The sequence below is a fragment of the Dysidea avara genome, chromosome 3, assembly GCF_963678975.1.
Source record: "Dysidea avara chromosome 3, odDysAvar1.4, whole genome shotgun sequence".
In the NCBI taxonomy this organism is placed as follows: Eukaryota; Metazoa; Porifera; class Demospongiae; order Dictyoceratida; family Dysideidae; genus Dysidea; species Dysidea avara.
Genome location: NC_089274.1, coordinates 15,927,767 through 15,954,198, shown reverse-complemented (window position 1 = coordinate 15,954,198; position 26,432 = coordinate 15,927,767). Strand labels below are relative to the sequence as shown.

General features: G+C 36.5%; 2 protein-coding genes across 2 annotated transcripts; both read right to left on the bottom strand.

The window, feature by feature from the left end:
- Nucleotides 1-2,172: 2,172 nt before the first annotated feature.
- On the bottom strand, nucleotides 2,173-7,236 carry LOC136248365 (uncharacterized). The gene is made up of 7 exons (XM_066040150.1): nucleotides 7,208-7,236; nucleotides 5,639-5,690; nucleotides 5,528-5,589; nucleotides 4,255-4,348; nucleotides 4,121-4,204; nucleotides 2,296-2,375; nucleotides 2,173-2,197 (listed from the first exon to the last, which is right to left on the bottom strand). The coding sequence occupies exons 1-7, from the start codon at nucleotides 7,234-7,236 to the stop codon at nucleotides 2,173-2,175; spliced, it is 426 nt and encodes a 141-aa protein (XP_065896222.1).
- A 7,537-nt stretch (nucleotides 7,237-14,773) lies between these two features.
- On the bottom strand, nucleotides 14,774-23,307 carry LOC136251857 (uncharacterized). The gene is made up of 11 exons (XM_066044257.1): nucleotides 23,255-23,307; nucleotides 18,832-18,883; nucleotides 18,721-18,779; nucleotides 18,250-18,391; nucleotides 18,120-18,198; nucleotides 18,004-18,071; nucleotides 17,929-17,955; nucleotides 17,830-17,873; nucleotides 16,484-16,568; nucleotides 16,348-16,431; nucleotides 14,774-14,978 (listed from the first exon to the last, which is right to left on the bottom strand). Exons 3-11 carry the CDS (start codon nucleotides 18,762-18,764, stop codon nucleotides 14,862-14,864), a joined length of 690 nt encoding a protein of 229 aa, XP_065900329.1. The 5' UTR covers nucleotides 18,765-18,779; nucleotides 18,832-18,883; nucleotides 23,255-23,307; the 3' UTR covers nucleotides 14,774-14,861.
- Nucleotides 23,308-26,432: the final 3,125 nt, after the last annotated feature.

Genomic DNA, 26,432 nt, shown 5'->3' with positions numbered 1-26,432 from the left:
AACTTCAAATAAGTACACACTTGTCCAAACAATGAGTGTGTCATGTGATTAACAGAAGAACTTTGTGATTAGACTATGGAATTGTATATGGAAGATCCATAAGTGTAAAACTTGCTATGTCACATGAAGATGAACTTCTAATGTAGCAGCTCCATAATTGTAAGTGTAACCATGCGACATGCACAGTAATCATAGTGACATGTATCCTTAGTTGCAGTGTGCCATGCATAATGGGATTAGTGATCTTTTACAAGTATCTGTTCTCCGTCTGTGCTCATGCAGCTGTACAAGACCAATGTAGGCTGTGGAATAACTATAATCAACTATAAAAATGCCATTGTTCTATACATGCATGCCCGCATTCTCTTGTTGTGTTTGATCTAATATAGTGTTGTGTCGCACATAATGCAGAGTTAGGTAGTTTGTGATTGGTATAGTTTTCAAAAATTGAATTGATCATTTTATTTAATAGTTATACAATGCGGCCCAAGGGCGTGGGCATATATATCAGGCAAATCCCAAGTGGCCATGGTATAAATAGTAGTTGTAACATGGGCATGAGTGATTTACCTGAAATATACGCAAGAGCGAGGGCACAGCCCGAGTGCAAGTGTTGTATATTTCAGGCAAATCACAAGTGCCCATGTTACAGCTAATATATTCCACTTGGGTGACTCACCTGCAAGTGTGGGAAATTGCAGAAATGCTTCACAAGTGTATTTATTTGGGACCATGTGAATTTTGATTGTAGATAATATTGTAAGAGCAATGACAAGGTGCTGCTGAGAGGCCGAACGTAAGTGTATCGACATAAGTGTGCAGATAACTTTGATTGTGGGTACGCAATTAAATACAGGAAGCATAAAAGGCAGTTGTGGTCAAGGCTGTATCATGATATCACCCTGACCATATGAAATATAGCCTTGTGGTTTCCTTTGGTCTGAGGTGTCAAAGTGGTATATATGTGGATAATGTATCTCCCCACACTTACTTATACCTGGGTGGGTGTAAATAAAAGATAATGTTGTCTATGACAGAGACTGCATACATACTGCACTGTATAAAAACTGAGTAGTGTCTAATAACTGCTTATGAATATGTTGAGAAGTATACACAACTCGTCAAATCATCAAAGATTTTGCCTACGAAGATATACATCAGTTGCAACCTTGAGGAAAACCGTTACAATAAGCGTAACATTATTAACGTAGTATACCAACAAAGGAAATAGCCTGCTGATATTTATCATTGGAAATTGGAATGTTGTCAGGAATAATTTGTATTACTGTACTTGGCTAGTAAAAGTGGCTTCTCCTTTTTGTGTTTCATTGCAATCAGTAAACCAATTTGGTAAAACACTCAGCACTATTATTGTAACAAGCCATTCTAATTAGTATGTACTTACTAATGCTGTGATGCAAGTGTAGCAATACAGACAGCTCTACTAAACTTTAAGCATATAGCTTTATTCAGGGACACCTACAGGATACTCTTTGTAATGTGTAGTAACTGCATGACTATTACAGTAACACTTTGTTTCAGTGTAAGAAGCTGTGCTGGTTCTGACTGGTTTTTACTATTTAAATACATGGGTTGTAACTAGGAGTAGTGAGATTGTAAGTGGTTTACTATCCAAAATCGTGATGTGACATATCATAGTTGCAAACTAGGATTGCAAACTACGATATGTTTTAGTGTATGAAAAACTTTCCTCTAGCATATTGTAGTGAGTGTTATGGAGTATACGAAAGAGGAATACCCTTAGCCCTTAATATACCTTAGAATGCCCTTAGCCTATAGCTACGTCTCTCATTACTTGTTGAACATCGCACAATGCAACTAATATTAATTATTTTCCACATACCTGCATGTTTGCAAAAATGGCAAAAAGAGGAAAATTTATATGCATGAATATATCCTGTATAAGCAGGGGAATTCAACTGCCTTACATGCTGCAACATTCTTTTAACTTTAAGGATGAAGCTTCAGCACACAAACATCCTACACTTGTCCCCCTGCACATGCTTGCTCCCTGTGCTATATATAGCCCCTATATTTGCTCCTGGTTTGAATGCATGCTGAACATGTATTATGTACATCCTTGCAGGGGTATATAGCTGGTTTCTTTCCATTATTTTATGCTGAAGTTTATGCACATAGGATATTAATAGATTAAGTTAACATTGTACACTTAGGTCTATATTAAAAGATCAAAGATGATAACATAAATGTACATTAAATATGTATGCAAGCTCTGATCATAAACGACTTCTTAATAAAGCTGATTGCTGATACCTTGATCTCATCACTGCTTTTCTTAATGATTCTCCCACATCATTCCATGTACACAAAGCAACTGCAACCAATGAATGACCCTGTAATGTCAAAAATCTTATGCTATTCACTATAATCCATACATTATCCTATGCCACAACTATACCACAAACAGATGGCTTATTAAGGATTGAAAGAGTCCATATTATACATATATTTGTTACTTGTGTGTGTGTACACGAGTATTACCTAGTAACACAGACTTCTCTATAATCAGATTGAGTACTCATACATATTTATTGATTCAACCTATGGCCTTATTATTAATAACATTGAGAATGTGGCTATCTCTTGAAAGTAATTTTTAATTTACAGACTTAACTTTTTATATCAAAATCCTTACAGTAAGTTATCGTGTTGAATCATTAAGTGTGTGTTTGTGTGTGTATGGGGATGGGTGGTAGGGTGGGGGTAGGGGCTGTACTCCGCTGTAGCTGTTGACATCCATGTGATGGGCCTGGAAGCTGTTATAATGGGGTATGTCAACTGGAGAAGCAGCCTACCCATCTTTAACAACAATGGGTACCTGGTGTTAACTGGGGAACCAACTGTCCATGTCTCACACAGTGGGTAAAGATTTAGGTGGGACTTTGTGTGCCCAAACACCTGTGAGACATGGTACAGCATCTGGAGATTACTATAGTCCTGTTTCAAGAGGATTTGCATCACAGCATAGCACACAGGTGTCCTAACGCTGGTTCACTAGGTAAACGTGACTGTCCTTGCACAGTAGCTCAATGCTTTGTGTATGTGTGTGTGTGTGTGTGTGTGTGTGTGTGCATGCAAGCATGCGTGCTTAAGCATGAGTATGTGTATGTGTGTACATGTCTGCATAAGTGTGTTTGCATATGTGTAGAAATGTGTTTTGAGCACGTGTGTGCATAAGATTGTATGTGTGTGCATAAGATTGTATGTGTGTGCATAAGATTGTATGTGTGTGTGTGTGTGTGTGTGTGTATGTGTGTGTGTGTGTGTGTGTGTGTGCATGTGTGTGTGCATGTGTGTGTGTGTGTGCTGTGTATACATGCATGCTTATGTGTATATAAACTTGTGTGTAGCTATGTGTGTGTGTGTGTGTGTGGGTGTGGGTGTATGTGTGTGTGTGTGTGTGTGTGTGTGTGTGTGTGTGTTTGTGTGTGTATATGTGCAAATGTGTTGTGAGTGAATGTGTGTGCATGTGTGTGTATATGTGTGAGTGTGAGTGTGTGTGTGTGTGTGTGTGTGTGTGTGTGCGTGTGTGTGTGTGCTATGCATATGTGTGCATATGAACTTGTGTGTGTAGAGCTATACATGTATGTATGTAGGTTTGTGTGTATATTCACAAGGTGACATCTCAAAATACCTGTGGCTTTGCTGACCAGCATAAGTGGTACATAATGCTATCTGTGTTATGTTCTTTTATATCAGCACCCATACAACAACTTAAAAGGGTGTTGTATTGTGCACTGCTGTAGCCTCTTGCATAAATTTTGTGATTAAGAATAGGAGCTGCTGCATTTAAAAAACAACCACTGGTGGTACCCTGGGGTAGGAGGGATTTTTTTCCTTTCTTTGTCCCATTTTCTGTTTCACCTTGTTGTAGCTACTGTATAGGTTAAGTAATGTTTAAGTCTCTAGTTCCTGTTTGTAATCGAAAGGCTGCAACACATGTTGCTGTCAGACCCTCAGTACTGGTCACTGTAAGCATACACATTATATGTCGTACACTGTAAAGCTGTAATAACAATAACAATAACTATGTGCATGCACATGTGTATAAGCGTGTTGTGATTATTGCTATACGTACCTTAGACCATCCTGGGTTTCGACTGCAGTAAAACTTTATGTGTGGATTAGCCATCTCTTCATCAGAAATAGTAGCAATATTTTCCTAAGGAAATCATACTTTGACTTCACAATAACAAGAAAAATATTGCTTACTTTAATTTTCGTATGTTCACGTTTGACAACAAAAGTCTCTTCACAAAATTTTGCATTTTCTGTCTCATACCTTCTTCCATACTTTATTATAATCCTAAGTAAAATTAGATACACAATATTCTAAAGCATTATCTAGCTATAGACAATACAGTCAAGAGGGTTGCTTTATCGTTATAGAGATAATAATATTGTCTCCAAAGTACATGAATCATACTGAAAATAACATTCCAGCAGTGTTGTTTGACATGCATAACAGAACGAAGCAGTGGTAGGTAATTTGGGGAATGAGCTAAATTCTAGATTAAACTTTTTCTCACTACTATATGGTGTACCAGTCGAGCATGGCCATTGCTATGCATGACAAAAACTTACTTTCTTTCCCAATCTGGGGTTGCCTTGTTGTATCTTGGATATAGCTACACATGGGGCCACACCATAACAAGATACATATACGTACACTTGTGCATACGTACCTCATCTTGTCTTGTTGCGGTCTGTAATAAAATTATAGTATTAAGAGAAAGCAGATGCATTATGGAACCCTACCAGGTAACTTTTGTAGGTGAAGCATTTAGCCACATGATATAGTGGAATATCAGGATGAAGCATTAACTCTGTACATATATGGTAGGTTTCAGCTAAAGCATAATGCAACTTTATACCTTTAAGAGAGAAATATGCTTTTACTAGTAGAAAGAATACTCCATTTTGATACTCCTTGTCTACAAATGCTAGTGCAAACTAAATTAACATGTACAGTAAACAATCAGTTGTTTACCCTAAGCAAATTGTATTGTTTTCCATTGATTATATCAATTTCTGATCCAAACACAATCATTGCTACAATAGAATTGTTTGTTCTACTACGTCCCAATACAAGATAGTCATAAGTGAGTAGTGCTTTCTGAAGATCCTCAGGTCTATCACAGAAAACGAGAAGTTTTGAATGAAAAGTGTGGCTTATAATTTAGTGACTCTTGTTCTATCAATTAAACAAAACATAGTAAGCCAGAATTGAATTTCTGCACTGCACATAGAACGTACATGTAGTGAATTGTGCAATCGTACTTATATTATTAACAACATATTTTGTCTCCAATTCATCATAATTTAGAGCAGGCTTTCAATAATCTTCTCACAATAGGGATGGTACCTCAATGAAATTAATTTTATGAGAGAATGTTAAATGGTTAAATATTTATAGTCAAGAATTTGATCAGCACTGAATACTTGTAGTTTACAAATACTATAATAAGATGGTTGATCAACTTACATTAAATCACTATCCAAGAACTTTGCTGTCAAGTGCTTATGATAAATTTCATCAATCAATTCCTAATATAACATCTATGAAATTGTTATTAAAACAAGTCAATGAACTAACCTGGTCAATTGATTGTGTTTTTAGCACAATAACATCATAATCAGTAGATTTGCTGTGTATAATTTAGTAAAGAATAAATTCATGCATCATCATGCTTGCACTTATAGGTAGATCTAGTAGACACTGTTGGGGGGCTGGGATATGACATGTAAAGAATGGAATTCTATTGTCAGTATACATAAGCTATATTCTTTGGTTGACATAGCTTGATGAATGAAGGACATAAAACCATAAAACTCTATAGGTATTTTCTGTTCAACTCATAGGCAGATCTATAGGAGACACTGTCAAGGGAGGGGGGCAAGAAATTTCAGTGCACAACAGTATTTATTCCACTAAGAGGATAAGAATGGAATTCTAGTACACAAGTTATATTCATTTGCATAACTTTATTCAGCATATAGCTGTATAAATGATGAAAATACAGTTTTTAGACTGTAGTAGGAGAAAATTTTTAAAATTAGACCTCCTAGAGTTGAATTTGAGAGAATTTTTGATAGCACTTAGCTAACAAAGTGTATGCTTTGCAATGTGTACAAAGATTGGTTACCCTATCTGAGATAAACCTGTTTGATGGTAAAGTGTGTACTAAATCAGTAGCTAGCATTGTTATGATCTGTAAAAATTGCAAATTGATGTATTAGAATTGCGACTGTTCTATTAGAGTAGTGACTGCTCTATTAGAGTATCTTGTTGTCTTCTATTTGCCCATTGGTTTTCTATACTTCTGACTACAGTGTGAATGCATGACTCTAGTTTCTGGTATCAATATAGTACTGTATGTCCAAGGGGGGGAAGAGAAGGGCCAGGGGGCATGGCACCCCTTGGCCCCCCCTCAGATCTGCCTATGCTGTTCATATTAGGCCTCATTTATAGGTTTGAATTTTATAGCATTTTTGATAGTTAACAACTTAGCTATATGCTTTGAAAAGCAAGTATTAACCTAAAAAAAAAAACCTAGAAAATAAGTTGGCCTATCTGAGATAAACCTGTTTGAAGGTATAAATCAAAATATGGCACAGTATTGTTGTATATAATACTCTCAAAAATTGAATGCTACTAGAAATGTGACTGTTCTATTAGAACATCTCAATCTTGACACAAAAAATTCAGTACTTCTTTGTATCAATTTATTCACAGTGTACAGTTATACATGTAAAATTCATTTATAAACTGCATCTTCTATGGCCTCTCTTCAGGTCTGCCTATGCTGCACTATGTATAAGTTATGCAACTGCATATGAGACAAAATGTTTGTGACATATTAGCATGAGGAAGCCAGAATGGTCAAGCAATATACAATTAGGTGAATTTTGCTCATGGCCCGGACTACTATACTAAACTACTAAACTATCCTTGTTAAGGTGTATTTTCAGAGCCCACAAGCCCTGAAAGTGGCTGCTACTCAATTTTCACCACCAAACATAGCTAACTACGTACATCCATTTAGTTAAATGTTGTAACTTCAGTAACAGTAATATATTCTGATTCCAGCAGCAGAATCAAGAGAGAAAGTAGCAGGCCTGGTGGTCATGCAGAATGCTTACTTTACTGTATCAATCAACTAACCTTAAGCCATTGATCAATCTTGTAAACATGCAGGTATCTGCTAAATTCTACATTAAAAAAAACAACAAAAGAAAAAAGCAGCACATATATAATGTAAAGTCAGTTTCATGTGGGTTGTTATATTCAGAATTAAGTCTAGTCACTGATGATAGCTCATGCACTATCCAGTGTATTCTGGGAAGAATGTATATATACCTCTGAATCTCAAAAAAATAGAAAGAAATTTTTATACATGTTTCCCAATTCATATAGGTATCATCTTGATATATATATCTAATCCAAAACAGCCAAGCTGTAAAAAAAGAGTGCGGCCCTGAGAAAGGCTATGGTGAAAAAAGATGTGAAATCCAAGGTGGCGGCCAAGAAATGGCTGTGATGGTAGGTTAATGGTAAAAATTTTAATAATGACAATTCAGGTGAATTTTGTGCTAAGACCAAGCGGCACCAAATTCACCTGAATTGTTGTTATTAAAATTTTTACCATTAACCTACCATCACAGCCATTTCTTGGCCGCCACCTTGGATTTCACATCTTTTTTCACCATAGCCTTTCTCAGGGCCGCACTCTTTTTTTACAGCTTGGTTGTTTTGGATTAGATTTCACTTCTTTTTGTATTTGTATACCCCAAAGCCGGCCATAAAGCCGGCCTATGGCCGGCTTTAGGGCTTTTTAACCTGTCATTTTTTCTTTACTACAGGAAGAAGAAAAGATGAAGCAGGGTGATTTCTTTGTAGCTAACCTCTCTGCAAGGTGATCCTTGTGGCTGATCTCTCTACCGGATCACTTGTTTGTAGCTGAACTCTCTACAGGGTGATTTGTTTGTAGCTGAACTCTCTACAAGGTGACTTCTTCTAGCTGATCTTTCTACAGGGTGATTTGTCTGTAGCTGAATTCTCTACAGGGCGATTTGTTTGCAGCTAAACTGCTACAATGTAACTTCTTCTAGCTGAACTCTCTACGGGTGGCTTGTTTCTAGCTGATCTCTCTACAGGGTGACTTGTTTCTAGCTGAACTCTCTACAGGGTGATTTGTTTGTAGCTGAACTCTCTACAAGGTAACTTCTTCTAGCTGATCTTTCTACAGGGTGATTTGTTTGTAGCTGAATTCTCTACAGGGTGATTTGTTTGCAGCTAAACTGCTACAATGTAACTTCTTCTAGCTGAACTCTCTATGGGTGACTTGTTTCTAGCTGATCTCTCTACAGGGTGACTTGTTTCTAGCTGAACTCTCTACAGGGTGACTTGTTTGTAGCTGAACTCTCTACAAGGTAACTTCTTCTAGCTGATCTTTCTACAAGGTGATTTGTTTGTAGCTGAATTCTCTACAGGGCAATTTGTTTGCAGCTGAACCCTCTACATGGTAGTTTCTTTGTAGCTGAACTCTCTACAGGGTGATTTGTTTGTAGCTGAACTCTCTACAGGGTGACTTGTTTCTAGCTGATCTCTCTACAGGGTGACTTGTTTCTAGCTGAACTCTCTACAGGGTGATTTGTTTGTAGCTGAACTCTCTACAAGGTAACTTCTTCTAGCTGATCTTTCTACAGGGTGATTTGTTTGTCTCTACAGGGAATTTGTTTGCAGCTGAACTCTCTACATGGTAGTTTCTTAGTAGCTGAACTCTCTACAATGTAACTTCTTCTAGCTGAACTCTCTAAAGGGTGACTTGTATGTAGCTGAACCCTCTACAGGGTGATTTGTTTGTTGCTAAACTCTCTACAAGGTAACTTCTTCTAGATGATCTTTCTACAAGTTGATTTGTCTGTAGCTGAATTGTCTACAGGGCAATTTGTTTGCAGCTGAACTCTCTACATGGTAGTTTCTTTGTAGCTGAACTCTCTACAATGTAACTTCTTCTAGCTGAACTCTCTACAGGGTGACTTGTTTCTAGCTGAACTCTCTACAGGGTGATTTGTTTGTAGCTGAACTCTCTACAAGGTAACTTCTTCTAGCTGAACTTTCTACAGGGTGATTTGTTTGTAACTGAATTGTCTACAGGGCAATTTGTTTGCAGTTGAACTCTTTACATGGTAGTTTCTTTGTAGCTGAACTCTCTATAATGTAACTTCTTCTAGCTGAACTCTCTACAGGGTGACTTGTTTCTAGCTGATCTCTCTACAATGTAACTTCTTCTATCTGAACTCTCTACAGGGTGACTTGTTTGTAGCTGAACCCTCTATAGTTCTCCTTACCATAAACTTCCAAAATGTTGCCACGATTCTTAAAAATCATAACTCAGTAATGGAAAATGATATTACCATTAAATTTGAAACTATGACACAAAATTAGCTATTTATCTTGAGAACCTATTTGCAAAGTGTTTGCAAGGAGACATTGATATTTGAGCTTGAAAATCTCTGATTTTCATGAAAAATGTAACAGTTCAAATGAAAAATGTAACATTCTACATTTACAAGATTTAATGTGCTCACCTATGGTAAATGAAAGAAAATACAGAGCATTTTTTTGATTGCTACTTTTAAATGATTTATGTGAACAATTATGTGACAAACCCAAAAAGCGTATGTACTACCATATACTTGTAGGGACTAAAATTCTTTTGTGTGGAGCAGAATCCATACTGCAATGTAGAAAACATTACAGAATAATTTTAGCATAGCGTATTTGCTTGTGCATATATTACTCAATCTCTGCAGCATGCAGAAATTCTTGCTTCAGAATTTTATGAAATTAATTTAAAATATGTGATAATCTAAGCTAATTGGCTTGATTTTTGTTTAATAATTCGTATAAAGCAACACAAAAGTTTATGAGGTGGTTAGGATTTGCTATTGTAAAGTTGAAAAAAAATGTTTTTTTAATATTTCGGAAGTTTATGGTAAGGAGAACTGTACAGGGTGATTTGTTTGTAGCTGAACTCTCTACAAGGTAACTTCTTCTAGCTGATCTTTCTACAAGGTGATTTGTCTGTAGCTGAAGTCTCTACAGGGCAATTTGTTTGCTGCTGAACTCTCTACATGGTAGTTTCTTTGTAGCTGAACTCTCTACAATGTAACTTCTTCTAGCTGAACTCTCTACCGGTGACTTGTTTCTAGCTGATCTCTCTACAGGGTGACTTGTTTCTAGCTGAACTCTCTACAGGGTGATTTGTTTGTAGCTGAACTCTCTACAGGGTGATTTGTTTGTTGCTAAACTCTCTACAAGGTAACTTCTTCTAGCTGATCTTTCTACAGGGTTATTTGTTTGTAGCTGATTTCTCTACAGGGCAATTTGTTTGCAGCTGAACTCTCTACATGGTAGTTTCTTTGTAGCTGAACTCTCTACAAGGTAACTTCTTCTAGCTGATCTTTCTACAAGGTGATTTGTCTGTAGCTGAATTCTCTACAGGGAAATTTGTTTGTTGCTGAACTCTGTACATGGTAGTTTCTTTGTAGCTGAACTTTCTACAATGTAACTTCTTCTAGCTGAACTCTCTACAGGATGACTTGTTTGTAGCTGAACTCTCTACAGGGTGATTTGTTTGTAGCTGAACTCTCTACAAGGTAACTTCTTCTAGCTGATCTTTCTACAGGGTGATTTGTTTGTAGCTGAATTCTCTACAGGGCAATTTGTTTGCAGTTGAACTCTGTACATGGTAGTTTCTTTGTAGCTGAACTCTCTACAATGTAATTTCTTCTAGCTGAACTCTCTACAGGGTGACTTGTTTCTAGCTGATCTCTCTACAATGTAACTTCTTCTAACTGAACTCTCTACAGGGTGACTTGTTTGTAGCTGAACCCTCTACAGGGTGATTTGTTTGCAGCTGAACTCTCTACATGGTAGTTTCTTTGTAACCGAACTCTCTACAATGTAACTTCTTCTAGCTGAACTCTCTACAGGATGACTTGTTTCTAGCTGATCTCTGTACAGGGTGACTTGTTCCTAGCTGAACTCTCTACAGGTGATTTGTTTGCAGCTGAACTCTCTTACATGGTGGTTTCTGTGTAGCTGAACTCTCTACAAAGTGACTTCTTCTAGCTGATCTATCTACAGGATGACTTGATTCTAACTGAACTCTCTACAGTGTGATCTGTTCATAGCGGAACTTTCTACTGGGTGATTTGTTTGCAGCTAAACTCTTTGCATGATTGTTTCTTTGTAACTGAACTCTCTACAAGGTAACTTCTTCTAGCTGATCTCTCTACAGGGCAATTTGTTTGTAGCTGAATTCTCTACAGGGTGATTTATTTGAGCTGAACTCTCTACATGATGGCTTCTTTGTAGCTGAACTCTCTATTAGGTACCTTCTTCTAGCTGATCTGACTACAGGGTGACTTGTTTGTAGCTGAATTCCTACAGAATAACTTGCAATGTAATATAACTGAGTAAATTATACATGCAGCTGAATGCTTTATTAGGGTGACTGTTCTATTAGAGTATCTCGATCTCGCATTTGCTGCACGTAGTTGCCTTTCGAATCATAACTCCGTGATTTGTAATCCGATTCTTCTGTACTACTGCAAGAACTTTCTATGATGATTATTCCAGCTACATAATGATTTTCAGCTCGTTGCTCTAGGCGGTTTGCCTGGTAGACACGAAAACTAATAGTTTTTTTATTGGCAGGTTATATAGAGCCGGTACCGGATACACTGTTTTGCCGGCTATTTTGCCGGCAGTGGAGGGTATAATACTTAGAATGTTACGTGCATTAAAAAAAAACTTGTACAAAAAACCTAAGAAAGCGAAAAAAAAAAAGTTGTCTAAGCGACGGTTCGAACCCGGGCATCCGTACTCATAAGCAATGTTTGTAACGATTATACCACCGGTGCTGCAGCTAGTCATATTATTTAGTTTCTACGTTATAAACATCCGACTGAAGTGACTTCTATATATAACAAGAGTGAAGAAGAAACCAAAGCTGAACCCTAGACTACCCCTAACGCTAAGGAACTACTTTTCGCATCCCCTAAAGTTGAATGCTCGGGGCAATCTACTAGACGCGTGCCCTAAAGTTGAATGCTCGGGGCAACCTACTAGTGCCGGCACAATAGCCGTTAGTGTTTGCAAACCGGTACCGGCTAAATATGCACTTCGTTTTTTATTCATAAAAATCGATCGCGTAATTTTGACACAGGTTGGGTTTTGTGTCATATCTCCATGGTCTTTATCCCGATTCCTTCCAAACCACAAAAAGGCACTCCTACGATGGTTGCTCCATCTACATATCAATTTTCAACTGATTCTTCCAAGGCGTTTACCCTGTAGGCGTGACAGACCTTTGACTTTATTTTACGCAAATAATCGGTCATAACTCCGTGAATGTTCATCGGATTCCTACCAAAGTTGGTACGGAGATCCGCCTTAATGAGCCCTTTAAGTGTGCCAAAATTCAGCCCAATCTGAGCACGCATTCGTGTTTTATGGCGAATTTTGCGAAGTGTGCGAAATGAAGAAAAAAACGAAGAAATGAAAACGAAATTTTGTTCGCTCATATCTCGGAAATGGCTAGAGCGATTTTCTTCAAATTTGGTATGTAGACTCCCCTAACTGGGCGGCACGTCTCTAGCAAATTTGGTTCCAATCGGATAAGGAATCACAGAGCTACATAGATGTGAAAATTGCGTTTTCTTTCTTCCTGTTAATATACTCACGGTGTGGCGCGCCGGCTTCTTGGGCCGCACGACACACTATCGTGTGTCTTGATGCCTATCAACAACATGCCTATCAACATCCAATTATAGGTATTAATTTGTTCACTTTGTCACACACAGTTTTAAGTTGTGGATTGTATACATAGCAACAAATCAATACGTACAACTGTTGATACAGGTGTAGATATTAGCTATTAAGGTGAAACAATACAAAGACCCTTCGAAATTCAGAGGTACTGATATAGACTCATGCATACATGGTTTGCATGCCCATACACATAATTTATATGTAATTCAGTAATGTACAGTAGCTACAGGGGCGGATCTAGGATTTATAAAAGGGGGGGGCTAACTCAAGGTACTAATCTCTTGGGTAGATGCTGGAACTAGGGGGGTCTGGGGGCATGCCCCCCCCCAGGAAAATTTTGAAAAATAGATGCTAAAATACTGCAATTTGGAGACATTTCCACATAAAATTCATAATATTTTCTGCCTGTAGATATTTTATATACTGCCTTTAGATTATAGGTATGGCTCCCTGACTCAGAAGTATTTTGCTAATGGAAAAGTTTGGGTAGGTACAGGCAACCAAGTACATGATGCACCCCTCTCACAATTGCACAACACTGAATAGGTGCATGTTAGAATAATAATATGTTGAAAGTGGAAAATTTTGAAATTTGAACAATACAAGATTGAATCAGAGAGCATTTTCAATGAGAAAAAAAAGAAAATAAGATAGCTTGTGTATCTAAAACATTTTGAAACTTATTGTTTTTGCTTATAAATTCTCACCTGTATACAGCAAGAAACAAATTCTGTTGGTCTTCAGTTCTATACCTTTTTTCTTATGCATGGGTAGTTTTTACAACTATGTATGGTGGACAAGAGAGCCCAAGGTCTGCATAATCATTTAATGACAGTGTTTACTCTGTGATTCAAAAAAGTTCTTGCAATAAGGAGATTTGAAGCTAAGCCAAAAGTATATAATTAGTGTGTATGATTTGGATGTACAGGCTAATGCCTTTATCCAAATTACTATTACAAAAGCTAATTTCTCCTTCTGACAACCAAATATTGAGAACAATGTATAAGCAGTCTGATTTCAAACATAAAACTTTATTCATTGCTTCACATATTTAGAGGCATGCATAACGACACGAGTTCACGAACCTTTGATGTCCATGGTTGATATTTCATTCAAACACCATGCACAATGAAGTGACTTCATGAAACCGTCGAAGATTGGAGATCTAGCAAATGAGGAGTTCCTGCAATTTTACTGAGACATAGGAAATGTGAAGCCATCTCTGGGCTATGTCCTTCCCCCTCAACTATTCACAGCAAAAGATCAAGCAAATTCTCTATATTATCATGTATTTACACTTGTATAGCAAAACAGTGAAAAAATGACCTAAAATGCAATCTCAGTCCTGGTATTTGCCCACTGAGCTTCTGGGGACATACCATTTCTAGTCTTCAACATGCAAGCGAGCAATATTTCATGTACTTTGCAATATGCAGCAATACCGCACATAATTAACTTTTCCTAGCAAGTCTGATCTATCAAAGCCAGACGACTATATAGACGCAATCATTTTGACAGGAGTTCGAATACTCTCTGCTCCACTATTTACCCTTGGTACCAGTTATTCTCATTTTTTGGATATCTTGAGCGGAAGTACCAGCTACTCCTCATGATAACGAGGCCAGCAAAAGCATTTAAGAATGATAGTACACTGCAACTGACCAGTATACATAAAAAGAATAATGTAGGGAAATCTATATACTAAATAGTGATTAATTCAGTATCCTCTGGAAGGTTTGTGACTTGTAATGAATAATTATTTGAAATTTTTAGATAAAGTATCATACATATTTGCTACAACATTAACGAGCAGATGGATATATATCTCATCTGAGTTGCATGTAAAATTTATTTAATAATAACAGCTTCTACTGCTCTGCATGCTCACATGAGTTATACACATAGTGTGTCACATGTACATTATATACAGACTGGAAATTATGGACTATGCTAAATGCAGTTAGCTGCTTGTTTATTACAAGTTACTTTTTAATGATGCTTGTTGTAGATACTGTGATTTCATTGTTGCTTTTTTCAGTAAATTCCCCACATCATTCCATGTACAGTGAGCAATAGTGATCAATGAGTGACCCTGTATGAGTATTTATACTGTTATCCCTATACAGTGCTCCCTCAATTATCCAACCCCCTTGGGACCAAGGCATGTTCAAATAATTGAAAAGTTTGGATATAATCAAAGCCCATTCATTTACATACAGAACACTGTTCAAATACTCTAATAGAACATACACATTAGACAAAATACTCTAATAGAGCAGTCATTTATAATAGAGGTCCTGATAATTGAGGGAGCATTGTACTACAAAACAAGTAGTGATCATGTAGATACATGTAATAGGATTAAAGTACATGCATGTCATTATGATACAGCTGATGTACTTTTTGATTGAGTTTTAGTGTATTTATCCATTGAATGTTTATTGTGAGCAAACGCATGGGATTATCAATAAACCCAGGAAGTGAGCAGTTTTTCTTTCATCTACTACTGTACAATAATTATATCATGGTATATTTTAAGTGTCTGTCATAAATTATTAGAGTGCTTGACTGCTGTATTAGAGTATCTTGATCTTCTTCGATTTTATAGACTTGATTTGCAAGCCCATTGTTTGATGGTATCACATGTGATCCTTATAGACTAGAACAATATCTCTAGCATTTTAGGGAAAGAAAGCAGCCATTTTATTGATCATTTGGGCAATAATATTGACACCAAAATTTGGACAATACAAGTATTAATTATTTCATTAAGGTTTTTACTGCACTCACTCACATAAGTGAACTATATGACAAAATTATTTATCATTTGAAAGGATATGGTGACATTGCATGGAATGTATTACCAACATTGAAATCCTTTGCGTTTGCTTTTTGTGTGCGAGTGTATGTACGTGTGCGTGTATGTGGTTAGGCCTACATCAAATATGCCAGCGTAATAAAAAGCATAATAGGCTGGAGTGCTTATGCCAGCATAATGCTAGCATATTAGGTTGATGTTTCAAACTATGGAGCTTAAATAGATCGATACTTCCTAAATAGAGCAGTCAGTGGAAACTGCAATAGAGCCCTCAGAGATCAATATTCTCTCTAATAGAACAGTCACTTTGTAGTGAAATACCCTAATAAAACATCCACTGATTAAAATGTTCCAAGTTAATTGTAAGAAATGTTGCTAACTTAAGGGCATAATGCAAGCATGATGGGAACACTGAACAGTGTATTAGGTGAAACTTTGGGAAATTCCTGAAAGCATTTTGGGCAAAATTTTTATCATATTTGACTCAGGCCTATTATATAGTGCAGTATGTGAGGTAGGCCATGGTGCATGTAACACTGCATGATGTGTAGAGAATGTCTCTACACATGGATACATTGTGTGATTTGAGCTGCACAGTTAATGTGCACGTATTTCATACATAGCTACATACATACATACATACCTTTATCCATTCAGGGTTTTGACTGCAGTAAAAGTTTATGTGTGGATTGGCCTTATTTTTGTCAGAAAGGATAGCACTGTTTTCCTAAGAAATTCATAAACTTCTTTTCGCACTAATAATAAGAAGAAAAACTCACTTGAACTTTTGTGTGGTTGCATTTAACAACAAATGTCTCTTCATTAAAGTTTGTCTCATACTTCCTCCCATACTTTATTATCATCCTAAGCATGTTAACAATGATACTTTAGTAAGAGAGAGCAATTGTCAGTGGTAGATTAGTGGTATTTTGACTATTTAAGTACATAGTAAACTAGCCACTGGTATAATGATTTTTTTCATAACTGTATCTCCTATGACCGAGGTAGTCTATTGAGAGAAAATGGTAAATCAGGTTGTATGGAGTCTATATAGTCCTCTTAAGGTCACCCGAAGCTGTCAAATTTATGAATACATGTATAACATATCTTGGCAACACTACATGTCAGAGGATGTCCATGTCTCTAGCAACATGCTGGCCAATGGTATTTCAAGGTGCTGGAGCAGTATATAAATGTCAGACATCTCTTCCATGAAAACTGAACAAGGCTGTGTGAAAATATGTGATGTATCGGCATGGCTATTTATTCATGGTTAAATGGAGAGTGAGCATATGTGTGCGTGTACACGCGCGCGTGCGTGTGTGTGTGTGTTTGTGTGCATGTGCATGCGTGCGTGAGCGTGTGTGTGAAGGTCCAGGTGGGACCACGGGTACCCACACCTTCACCTGTGAGATATGGTACAGCCTCACTAATCCTATCCCAGGAGGATTTGTCTGTGCTGATTGATAGCACCTGAGTAGTGCACAGGTGGCCCAGTGCAGGTTCACTGGGCAGGCGCAACTGCGTCAGCACAGTAACTGAAGGTTTTGCTTTTGCTTTGTGTGAGTGTGTGTGTGTGTGTGTGTGTGTGTGTGTGTGTGTGTGTGTGTGTGTGTGTGTGTGTGTGTGTGTGTGTGTGTGTGTGTGTGTGTGTGTGTGTGTGTGTGTGTGTGTGTGTGTGTGTGTGTGTGTGTGTGTGTGTGTGTGTGAGGTAGCATAGCCAAGTGGTTAGGGCATCTGCCTGGTGATGAAAAGATCTCAGGTTCGATTCCCGGTTGTGCCACTTTAGTGTTGTTGTTGCTTGCTTGAGCAAGTTTCTTGTCTAGCTTAGCGGTGTTGAGGTCGTTGTGTAACTTTGGGTTCCACGACCTCTCTCCGTGAGATCTGGACAGTCCTTTCGCGGGTTACCAGGAGGATTTGCCTGCACAAGGCTCAAACATCTGAGTGGTGCACATGCATCCCAGTGCTGGTTTGCTGGGCGGCAATAGCTGTGCTTCATACAGCTGTTGTAGGCTTTGCTTTGCTTTGTGCATGAAAAACAATTTCTAAATTTGCTTACATACGTATATAATCAATGTACTTTACTATGTTGCATGTAACACTTTACACAAGTGTATGCTCTCACTTTTTTTCCCACTCTGGAGTTGCTTTGTCATATGTTGGATATGCCTTAATGGACACACACCATAACAAAATATGTCGTACTGTTATAGCTTATGCTTACCTTACCGTGTTTCATTGCAATTGCAGTCTATAGAAAAATAGTATATTGCAAGAACAAATGTTATGTTCATCATACCAAGTAGCCTTTGTAGGAGTAACATTTTGCCACATGGTACAATGGAATATCAGGAAAAAGCATCAACTCTGTCAAAAATGTATGCATGCATTGCAATTCATTGAGTATATTTTTACCTTTGAGAGAAAAATATGCTCTTACTGCTGGAAAGAATACACCATTTTGGTACTCCTTGTCAACATATGCTAGTCCTGCCTAAATGATCATGTAAATGTTACAAGGTACAGTGCAAGTGGAACTATTTACTTTGATCAAATTGTATCGCTTTCCATCAATGACATCAATTTCTGCTCTGACTACAGTCATTGCAACAATGGCATTGTCACTTCTCCTTCGACCCAATGCAAGATGGTCATAAGTGAGCAGTACTTTCTGAAGATCCTCAGGTCTGAAATACATACAGTATTAGAATGACATTGTAATGAGAGTGCATGGCCACTTTTCGCTCTGTAGTTTTTTAAAATGGTAAACCAGAATTTGATGATTTTCTGTGTCATGATTCAATAGAAAAGCTATTTATTTCATTTAGTATGCAAGGATTATTAATTTAACAAGGTTTCTAACATTTACATGCAAAGATGTTTGAGCACTGTGGCCACCCTGTATACAAGGACTTGAAAATGTACAATACGTGTTGGTTCATGTGTATTGTTTGTTACATTATATATATATGCATGTGCTTAGCAATTAAATAATAAGGTAATAAAATTAACTCACAATAAAATGCTGTCCACAAACTTTTCTGTCACATGTTCATACATTTCATCAATCAGTTCCTATTCAGATCAGATAAGTATTGTTATGAATAAAACAAGTTGATGAACTAACCCGGTCAACTGATCGTGTTTTTAGTATGATTATATCATAATCAGTAGATTTGCTGCAGTGTATATAAGTATAACAAGTTACACAGTAATGTATGAACATCTAATGTTAAAGGAAAAACAGGAAAAGTGCTTTATTTTCTTATGGTACCGTGTAGCCTAAATATTTTGAGGGGCAATATCTTCCAAGGATGAGCAATGTAGCTAAAAATAAAAATTTCGCAGATTTGCAAACAATCCCAAAATGCATTGGAAATCAAGATTAATTTTCAAGGATAAAATTTTCGCTGTTTACTCCAAAACCCCAAAATTTGCAAACAAATTCTCCCTCAAAATACAGGAATTTAGGCTATACAGCAATAAGGCACACTTTATATGTAAACGTTACACAACCCACAGAGATTTATACTGGAATGACTGCAATTAGCTCTCCAATAACAGAAATGTTAACATACAAATATTAAATAGCTAATTACAGTAAAGTCATCATACAACTCAGTCATTAAATTGTTCCCTAAACTCCTTTTTCACCATTGCAAGTCCTGAGATAATTAGGGAAGATTTTCAGCTGGTTTGGTATGTTGATGCCTTCAAATTTGCTGTCACACCTCAGCTGGTCACACTATAGCTATGTCCATTAAACTCAAATAGCTAGCTAGCTAGCTCTATAAATCAGTCATTCTGCTCCAGTTCTTCTGCATGGTTCAAAATGTGGTACTAATCAACCTTCTGCTAGTCATGAGCTGCACTACATTTTTCACTGGCACTAGCTGTGACATCCCAGGATGTGATAAGCCACCTTCTGATTCTTACATTAAACCAGTTAACATGTTCCAAACTAAATAAGAAACCAAAACTTTAAGTTGCGGTAAGTTTTTCTTAAAACACAGCAAATTTTCTGTGATGTACCAAAATTTACCCTTGTGTAAGAAGCATCAGTGGTTCCTACACGTATAGGGCAACATTAAGAAATCTTGTAGGAAATATCCCCACACTTTGTAAGAAAGATTCCTACACATGACATAATGTGTAGGAATAATTCCTACATTTGTAGGAACAATTCCTACACCTGTAGGAATTATTGTCTTACACTTTGTGCCATGTGTGGAATCTTTCTTACAAAATTCAACAATGTGGGAATATTTCCTAAAAAAATGCTGCAAAAATTTCAATAAAGCACTACACGTGTAGGAACCATGCTTCCTACACAAGTGTAAAATTCCTTCCAGCACTTTACCCCAAAATTATGATTTCTTATATTTAGTTTGGAATATGTTAGTTAAAGCACCACAGAAATTTCAATTCAGAAAATAAAGCACAAGGATGTGGTTGAGAGACTAGTATATAGCATGAGGCAAAGACAAGTACTCTATTAGGCTTGAGGCCATACGTGAGTGTTATATATTAATTTTAGTCTCAGGACCATGCATGAGTAAAATTTGAGTCCAATGGGTGCTATGTTTTTCATAGTACATAAGCATATGTCACTTGTATAGTATGAAAATATACACAGGTGTAATATGTAAAACATAGCACCCATGCCTGGCCAGGATTCAAAGTTTACTTAAACACTAAATATAACACTCAGGCATGGTCTCAAGCTTAATATAGTACTTGGCTCATCTCATGCTATATTATATAGTCTTTCCACCACATCCTTGTGATATATTGTGTTATAGTTTCTATATTGCAATTTCTGTGGTGCTATAAACAGTATATATTCATTAATTTAAAAATGAAGTAGGGCTGCAGTGATAAAAGCAGTGAAACAAAATTAAATAGTGGTATTGCAACATAGCTGTGTGGGGAAAATCCTTACATTGGCATGTTACTGTCATCTGTTCAATGCCCTTGGGAATTTCCCACATAGCTATGTTGTAATAGCTACCATCATTCATATCTCCTTTTTCACTACTTTTCATTGGTGGAACCCCTGCTTCATTTTTAAATTAATACTTTTTAAAGTGCTAACTTTCTTTATAACATAGCTAGTTGATAGCCATTCCAGTATTTGAGTTTTAAAAAAAAGATTTTCCCCGATAGAACCCTGCTGCAAAATAACATTGTCTCTATGTTGCTGCAAAATAACATTGTGTGTTTAACTTGTGATTGCTTCAGTTCCTATGAACTTCATATTGCAGTGGTGGGTTTCTGAGGTTTCAACAGAAATCTCCTTTTGAATTTAGTTCAATGGTAGTCTAACTTGCTTTATTAATGCTGCATTGGCATGTATCATAGCAAAACACTATTATACCAGTAGCATGCATGCAAGTGTATTGAGCTAACATTCACTGTAGCTATGAAACCTTCAGCAACACTCTTCTTTCCACCTCCTACTGTATTAAAAACAATCGAGATGCTCTAATAGAGCAGTCAACCAACTACTCTAATAGAGCAATCACAGCTTTGGTTTAGTCATAACTTTTTAAATGTGTATCATAGTTTTGGATTTACTGTGATTGTGAACTAAAATTAGCCTAAAATCCAACCCCAGAGCTTCTACATTCTCAGGCCATGTCCTAGGATGCCTAATTTTGTAACTATATAGCCATTAATTTTCAGAAACCCTCTTTTCAAAATCCTACAGATCTGCCACTGTCTGGATTTTGTCTAAAATCTTTAGTTTTATTGTGCTAAGTAAGTATTTTGTAATCATTTTAAGAGTTGTATTGTATGCAAAAATAATATTATACACATAAAATTTTAGGAAACCTCAAATCCAATGTTTTAACCACAGCTTTAATTTGAGCTGTACAACTTCTTATAAAAGCATCCTTTCCTGTATGTCTATCAAACGGTATGGTACTACCGTACCATTTAAGTAGGGATCCCCTTGAAAATTTCACATGCCACCCAAAGTTCCACCTTCAAAAAAAATCATCCTAGAGACATTTTACAAAATGAAATCACCTTTACAGAATAGTACTAGTCCATATAATACATTAAATACAAAAAAACACTTACAGGTGGCTGGCCTGCCTCACTGCCTACAGTCGCAAGGTTAGAGGCCAAACGAAGCAGCGCATGGTCACCATTTTATGCCATAATAACAAACTCACCAGCGGGATGTGCCTTTTGGGGTTCCGACAAGTGTAAGCCCTCTGCGCCTTGTCTTTTCTTTTATCTTCAATCAGGCTGCTTGTCTTCTTCATCCAATGAAACCATACCAAGGCATTAATTTTCCGTATCAACACTTTCTTTCAGCAGCATATTTAGACACCACAGAATTATTTCAGAGCTGGATTTCAGAAGCACTTCAGTCCTGGTGCTACTCTAAGAGGTACACTTGCTAGATATCTGCAACTTTACGATTAGGATCCAGTTTGTAATAGGTTTGCAACCACGCCCACCAAATAAAGATCTAGGTGGACTAATGGCGAAAGAGTACAGAGGCCTAACCTCTTAACAATCTAGCTATTTACTTAACAATAATCAAGATCACCTCACTCCTTATTGGTCTAGTTAGCTGCACACCCTTTGGCTGACTCGAGATATACTAAAATGCAACAGTCACTCTAATAGCAACACCTGTTGCTATCGATGTTCAACTTGCATGGCAATGCTGCATCTGTAATAGCAATGATTCCATCAACACGGGATTGGGAAGATTTTGCCTCTCTACTCACAGTTTGAGCGTGAAGACTTTCTTTTTCTTTTATTTATTGAAATGCTGTATTGTAAACTTGTTGTCATGTATATATGTGTATGTACTCTAAGCTCTCTAATACAACAGTCATGTATGATAGAACAGTTACATGTTACATTGTTCTGGTAGACATAGCTATTTTTATAAGAAAAAGAAGCAAGCACAATTAGCTACATTATTGTTCTAAAGGAGATAGGTGCATACCCCTCAGCAACAACAAGGTTGACAGCTGGAGGCACACAGGGATGCTTGGATCTAGAATACGATCCCCTGATACACATTACTGAAGAGTGCAGCAAGGAGAACCCCAAACTACAGTGAAGCCTGCCCATAACCACAGAATATGGGGAACTCCACTTCTCACTGAGCAAATGGGCAAGATGTTTATAAGCGATGGTATATGCCTTCCCCATACCTACAGATGTGGAAAATACAAGTGGACTAATACAAGTTACATTGTAGCTAGCTGTGTGCCACAACAAAAAACTAAACAAACTAGTATTTTAAAGAATTTTGTTAATTTAAAAATGAAGTAGGGATCTATGCAATAAAAAGTAGTGAAACAAGAGATGAATGATGGTGTTACAGCATAGCTCAGTGGAAAGTCACTACTTTGGCATTGAACAAAATAAATATAGCTAATGTGCCAAAGTAGGGACTTTCCCACTGAGCTATGCTGTAATACCATCATTATTATTATTAATATAGACAACAAGCTGTTGTAGCTAATAGTTCTTCCTCAACTACAACCAAACCATCATAACACCCGAATCATACTCACCAATGTTCATCAGCTAACTGATACTTTCGCTTTTCCTTACAGCAAAACTTAAAGATCACACCCCAAGTTATAAAATTCTAATTAATACCCATTGTTTATAGTTCATGCATTGTTAGAAGTAAACCTTCCAAGGCTATGAAGAATTCGAACAAACAGAAGAGGTTCTATGGTAGTAGTGATAACAAAGAACAAATGCCAAGATGAAGAAGATTAGCTACTTTGATCAACATTCTCTCTAATAATTAGAACAGTCACTTTGTAGCGAAATACTCTAATAGAGCATTCAATGGTTAAAATGTTCTGTAAAAAAATGTTGCTAGCCTAGTGAGCTATAGCTACTATAGCTAAATAAGCTATGGATAGATAGACCTATCTATATAATCTATCCTAGACATTGATATCTTGATATCCAATTATTGGTCATCTAGCACTAGCCTGGCTGCAATTTATTTTGCAGGTACAGTGAGTAGTTACAAGGGAAGCAAATGACTTCCACCAGTAATTTTATAGGAAGAAGGCTTTAGCTCAGATGAAAAGAAGTTTTAAGAGATAAATTAAATCCCATTGTATTTTACATAGAGAAATCATTGATTGGGACTCATTATCGACCTCATTAATTTTATGAGTGATAAGAAATTATTCCTAGTCAACATTAATTTTGTAGCTAACTAATCATTTGTAAAAATTGTACATTATGTTCCCCCTTATAAATTCCCCCACTTTCCCCCTTGTAAATTTCTTCCTCCTGGGCATAATCAGTAAACACTGCCTGCCCAGTAATAATAAATAAATAAATAAATACCTAGTGCTTTTAAGTTTCCTACAAGATTGTAGCTATATAGAAATTAATCTTTTAAATGGACTGCATACTTACTTAGATAGAGTGCAAGGTATTGTACCCTTTCTACACAGTAAATTCAAAAGGATCAATTCAACCTCCATGGGTAAATTTAAACTACAAACTTTTTTGTTAAAATGACCATCTAAAAGTGGTTATAACTAGGGTTGGCTTTTGGACTAATTCAGTCAAAATAACTAGGGTAGGTCAATATAACTGTTCACTTAGGATGTTGAAATAACTTTTTTGGGTAATTTCAGTGTGTATAGTCAAGTCTACTATGGCACAGATTAGATGACCAGCTACACGGTTAAATTTACAGTACACTGGCCATTGTAACATTTGTGTTACATCCCACAATCAAAAGTGAACATGGAGAACATAGGTTTTATATACAATTTAAAAACTCTATAAGATCAGGTATGTTTAAAGTATTAAGATGCAGTATGTAACAATTATTGTGAATATGCGTCATAGATAGATTAATGATAGATTAATGTATGTTATTTCTAATGATGACTGACTTGTTAATTAATGTAAACAAACAAATAAACAAATAATTATTTTGTGGCGTGAGTTAATTTACCACAGATGGTTAAAATAACCATGATGGCAAGGTTATTTCAAACACTTGGCTAGAGGTTGAAGAGACTTTAGGGCATCTGGGTAATATGACTATATCTTACAAAGTTAAAATAACCAAGTACATCCTTGGGTCATTACTACCAAAAAATCGGTCGTTTGAATTGCAGGTAAAACAACCCAAAAATTTGGGTCATTTGCTGCAACAGTGTTTATTCCACTAAGATGATAAGAATGGAATTCTAGTACACAAGTTATATTCATTTACATAACTTTATTCAGCATATAGCTGTATAAATGATGGAAATACAGTTTTTAGACTGTAGTAGGAGAAAATTTTTAAAATTAGACCTCCTAGAGTTGAATTTGAGAGAATTTTTGATAGCACTTAGCTAACAAAGTGTATGCTTTGCAATGTGTACAAAGATTGGTTAGCCTATCTGAGATAAACCTGTTTGATGGTAAAGTATGATCTAAATCAGTAGCTAGCATTGTTATGATCTGTAAAAATTGCAAATTGATGTATTAGAATTGCGACTGTTCTATTAGAGTAGTGACTGCTCTATTAGAGTATCTTGTTGTCTTCTATTTGCCCATTGGTTTTCTATACTTCTGACTACAGTGTGAATGCATGACTCTAGTTTCTGGTATCAATATAGTACTGTATGTCCAAGGGGGGAAGAGAAGGGCCAGGGGGCACGGCACCCATTTTTGATAGTTAACAACTTAGCTATATGCTTTGAAAAGTAAGTATTAACCTAAAAAAAAAACCTAGAAAATAAGTTGGCCTATCTGAGATAAACCTGTTAGAAGGTATAAATCAAAATATGGCACAGTATTGTTGTATATAATACTCTCAAAAATTGAATGCTACTAGAAATGTGACTGTTCTATTAGAACATCTCGATCTTGGCACAAAAAATTCAATACTTCTTTGTATCAATTTATTCACAGTGTACAGTTATACATGTAAAATTCATTTATAAACTGCATCTTATATGGCCTCTCTTCAGGTCTGCCTATGCTGCACTATGTATAAGTTATGCAACTGCATATGAGACAAAATGTTTGTGACATATTAGCATGAGGAAGCCAGAATGGTCAAGCAATATACAATTAGGGGAATTTTGCTCATGGCCCGGACTACTATACTAAACTACTAAACTATCCTTGTTAAGGAGCCCACAAGCCCTGAAAGTGGCTGCTACTCAATTTTCACCACCAAACATAGTTAGCTACGTACATCCATTTAGTTAAATGTTGTAACTTCAGTAACAGTAATATATTCTGATTGCAGCAGCAGAATCAAGAGAGAAAGTAGCAGGCCTGGTGGTCATGCAGAATGCTTACTTTACCGTATCAATCAACTAACCTTAAGCCATTGATCAATTTTGTAAACATGCAGGTATCTGCTGAATTCTACATTAAAAAAAAAACAAAAGAAAAAAGCAGCACATATATAATGTAAAGTCAGTTTCATGTGGGTTGTTATATTCAGAATTAAGTCTAGTCACTGATGATAGCTCATGCACTATCCAGTGTATTCTGGGAAGAATGTATATATACCTCTGAATCTCAAAAAATAGAAAGAAATTTTTATACATGTTTCCCAATTCATATAGGTATCATCTGGATATATATATGCCTATCAACAACATGTCTATCAACATCCAGTTATAGGTATTAATTTGTTCACTTTGTCACACACAGTTTTAAGTTGTGGATTGTATACATAGCAACAAATCAATACGTACAATT

Excerpts from the sequence above, each read along its gene's own strand:
- LOC136248365 (XM_066040150.1), bottom strand. The coding sequence starts at position 7,236 with ATGTTTACAAGATTGATCAATGGCTTAAG. Across the intron at positions 4,349-5,527 it reads TTCTTGGATAGTGATTTAAT|GATTATAATAAAGTATGGAA; the intron begins GTAAGTTGATCA and ends AATTTTACTTAG. Across the intron at positions 4,205-4,254 it reads GTGAACATACGAAAATTAAA|GAAAATATTGCTACTATTTC; the intron begins GTAAGCAATATT and ends TGATTTCCTTAG.
- LOC136251857 (XM_066044257.1), bottom strand. The coding sequence starts at position 18,764 with ATGTATGAACATGTGACAGAAAAGTTTGTGGACAGCATTTTATT. Across the intron at positions 18,392-18,720 it reads TTTGTGGACAGCATTTTATT|ACCTGAGGATCTTCAGAAAG; the intron begins GTGAGTTAATTT and ends TATGTATTTCAG. Across the intron at positions 16,569-17,829 it reads ACTCCAGAGTGGGAAAAAAA|GATGATAATAAAGTATGGGA; the intron begins GTGAGAGCATAC and ends TAACATGCTTAG.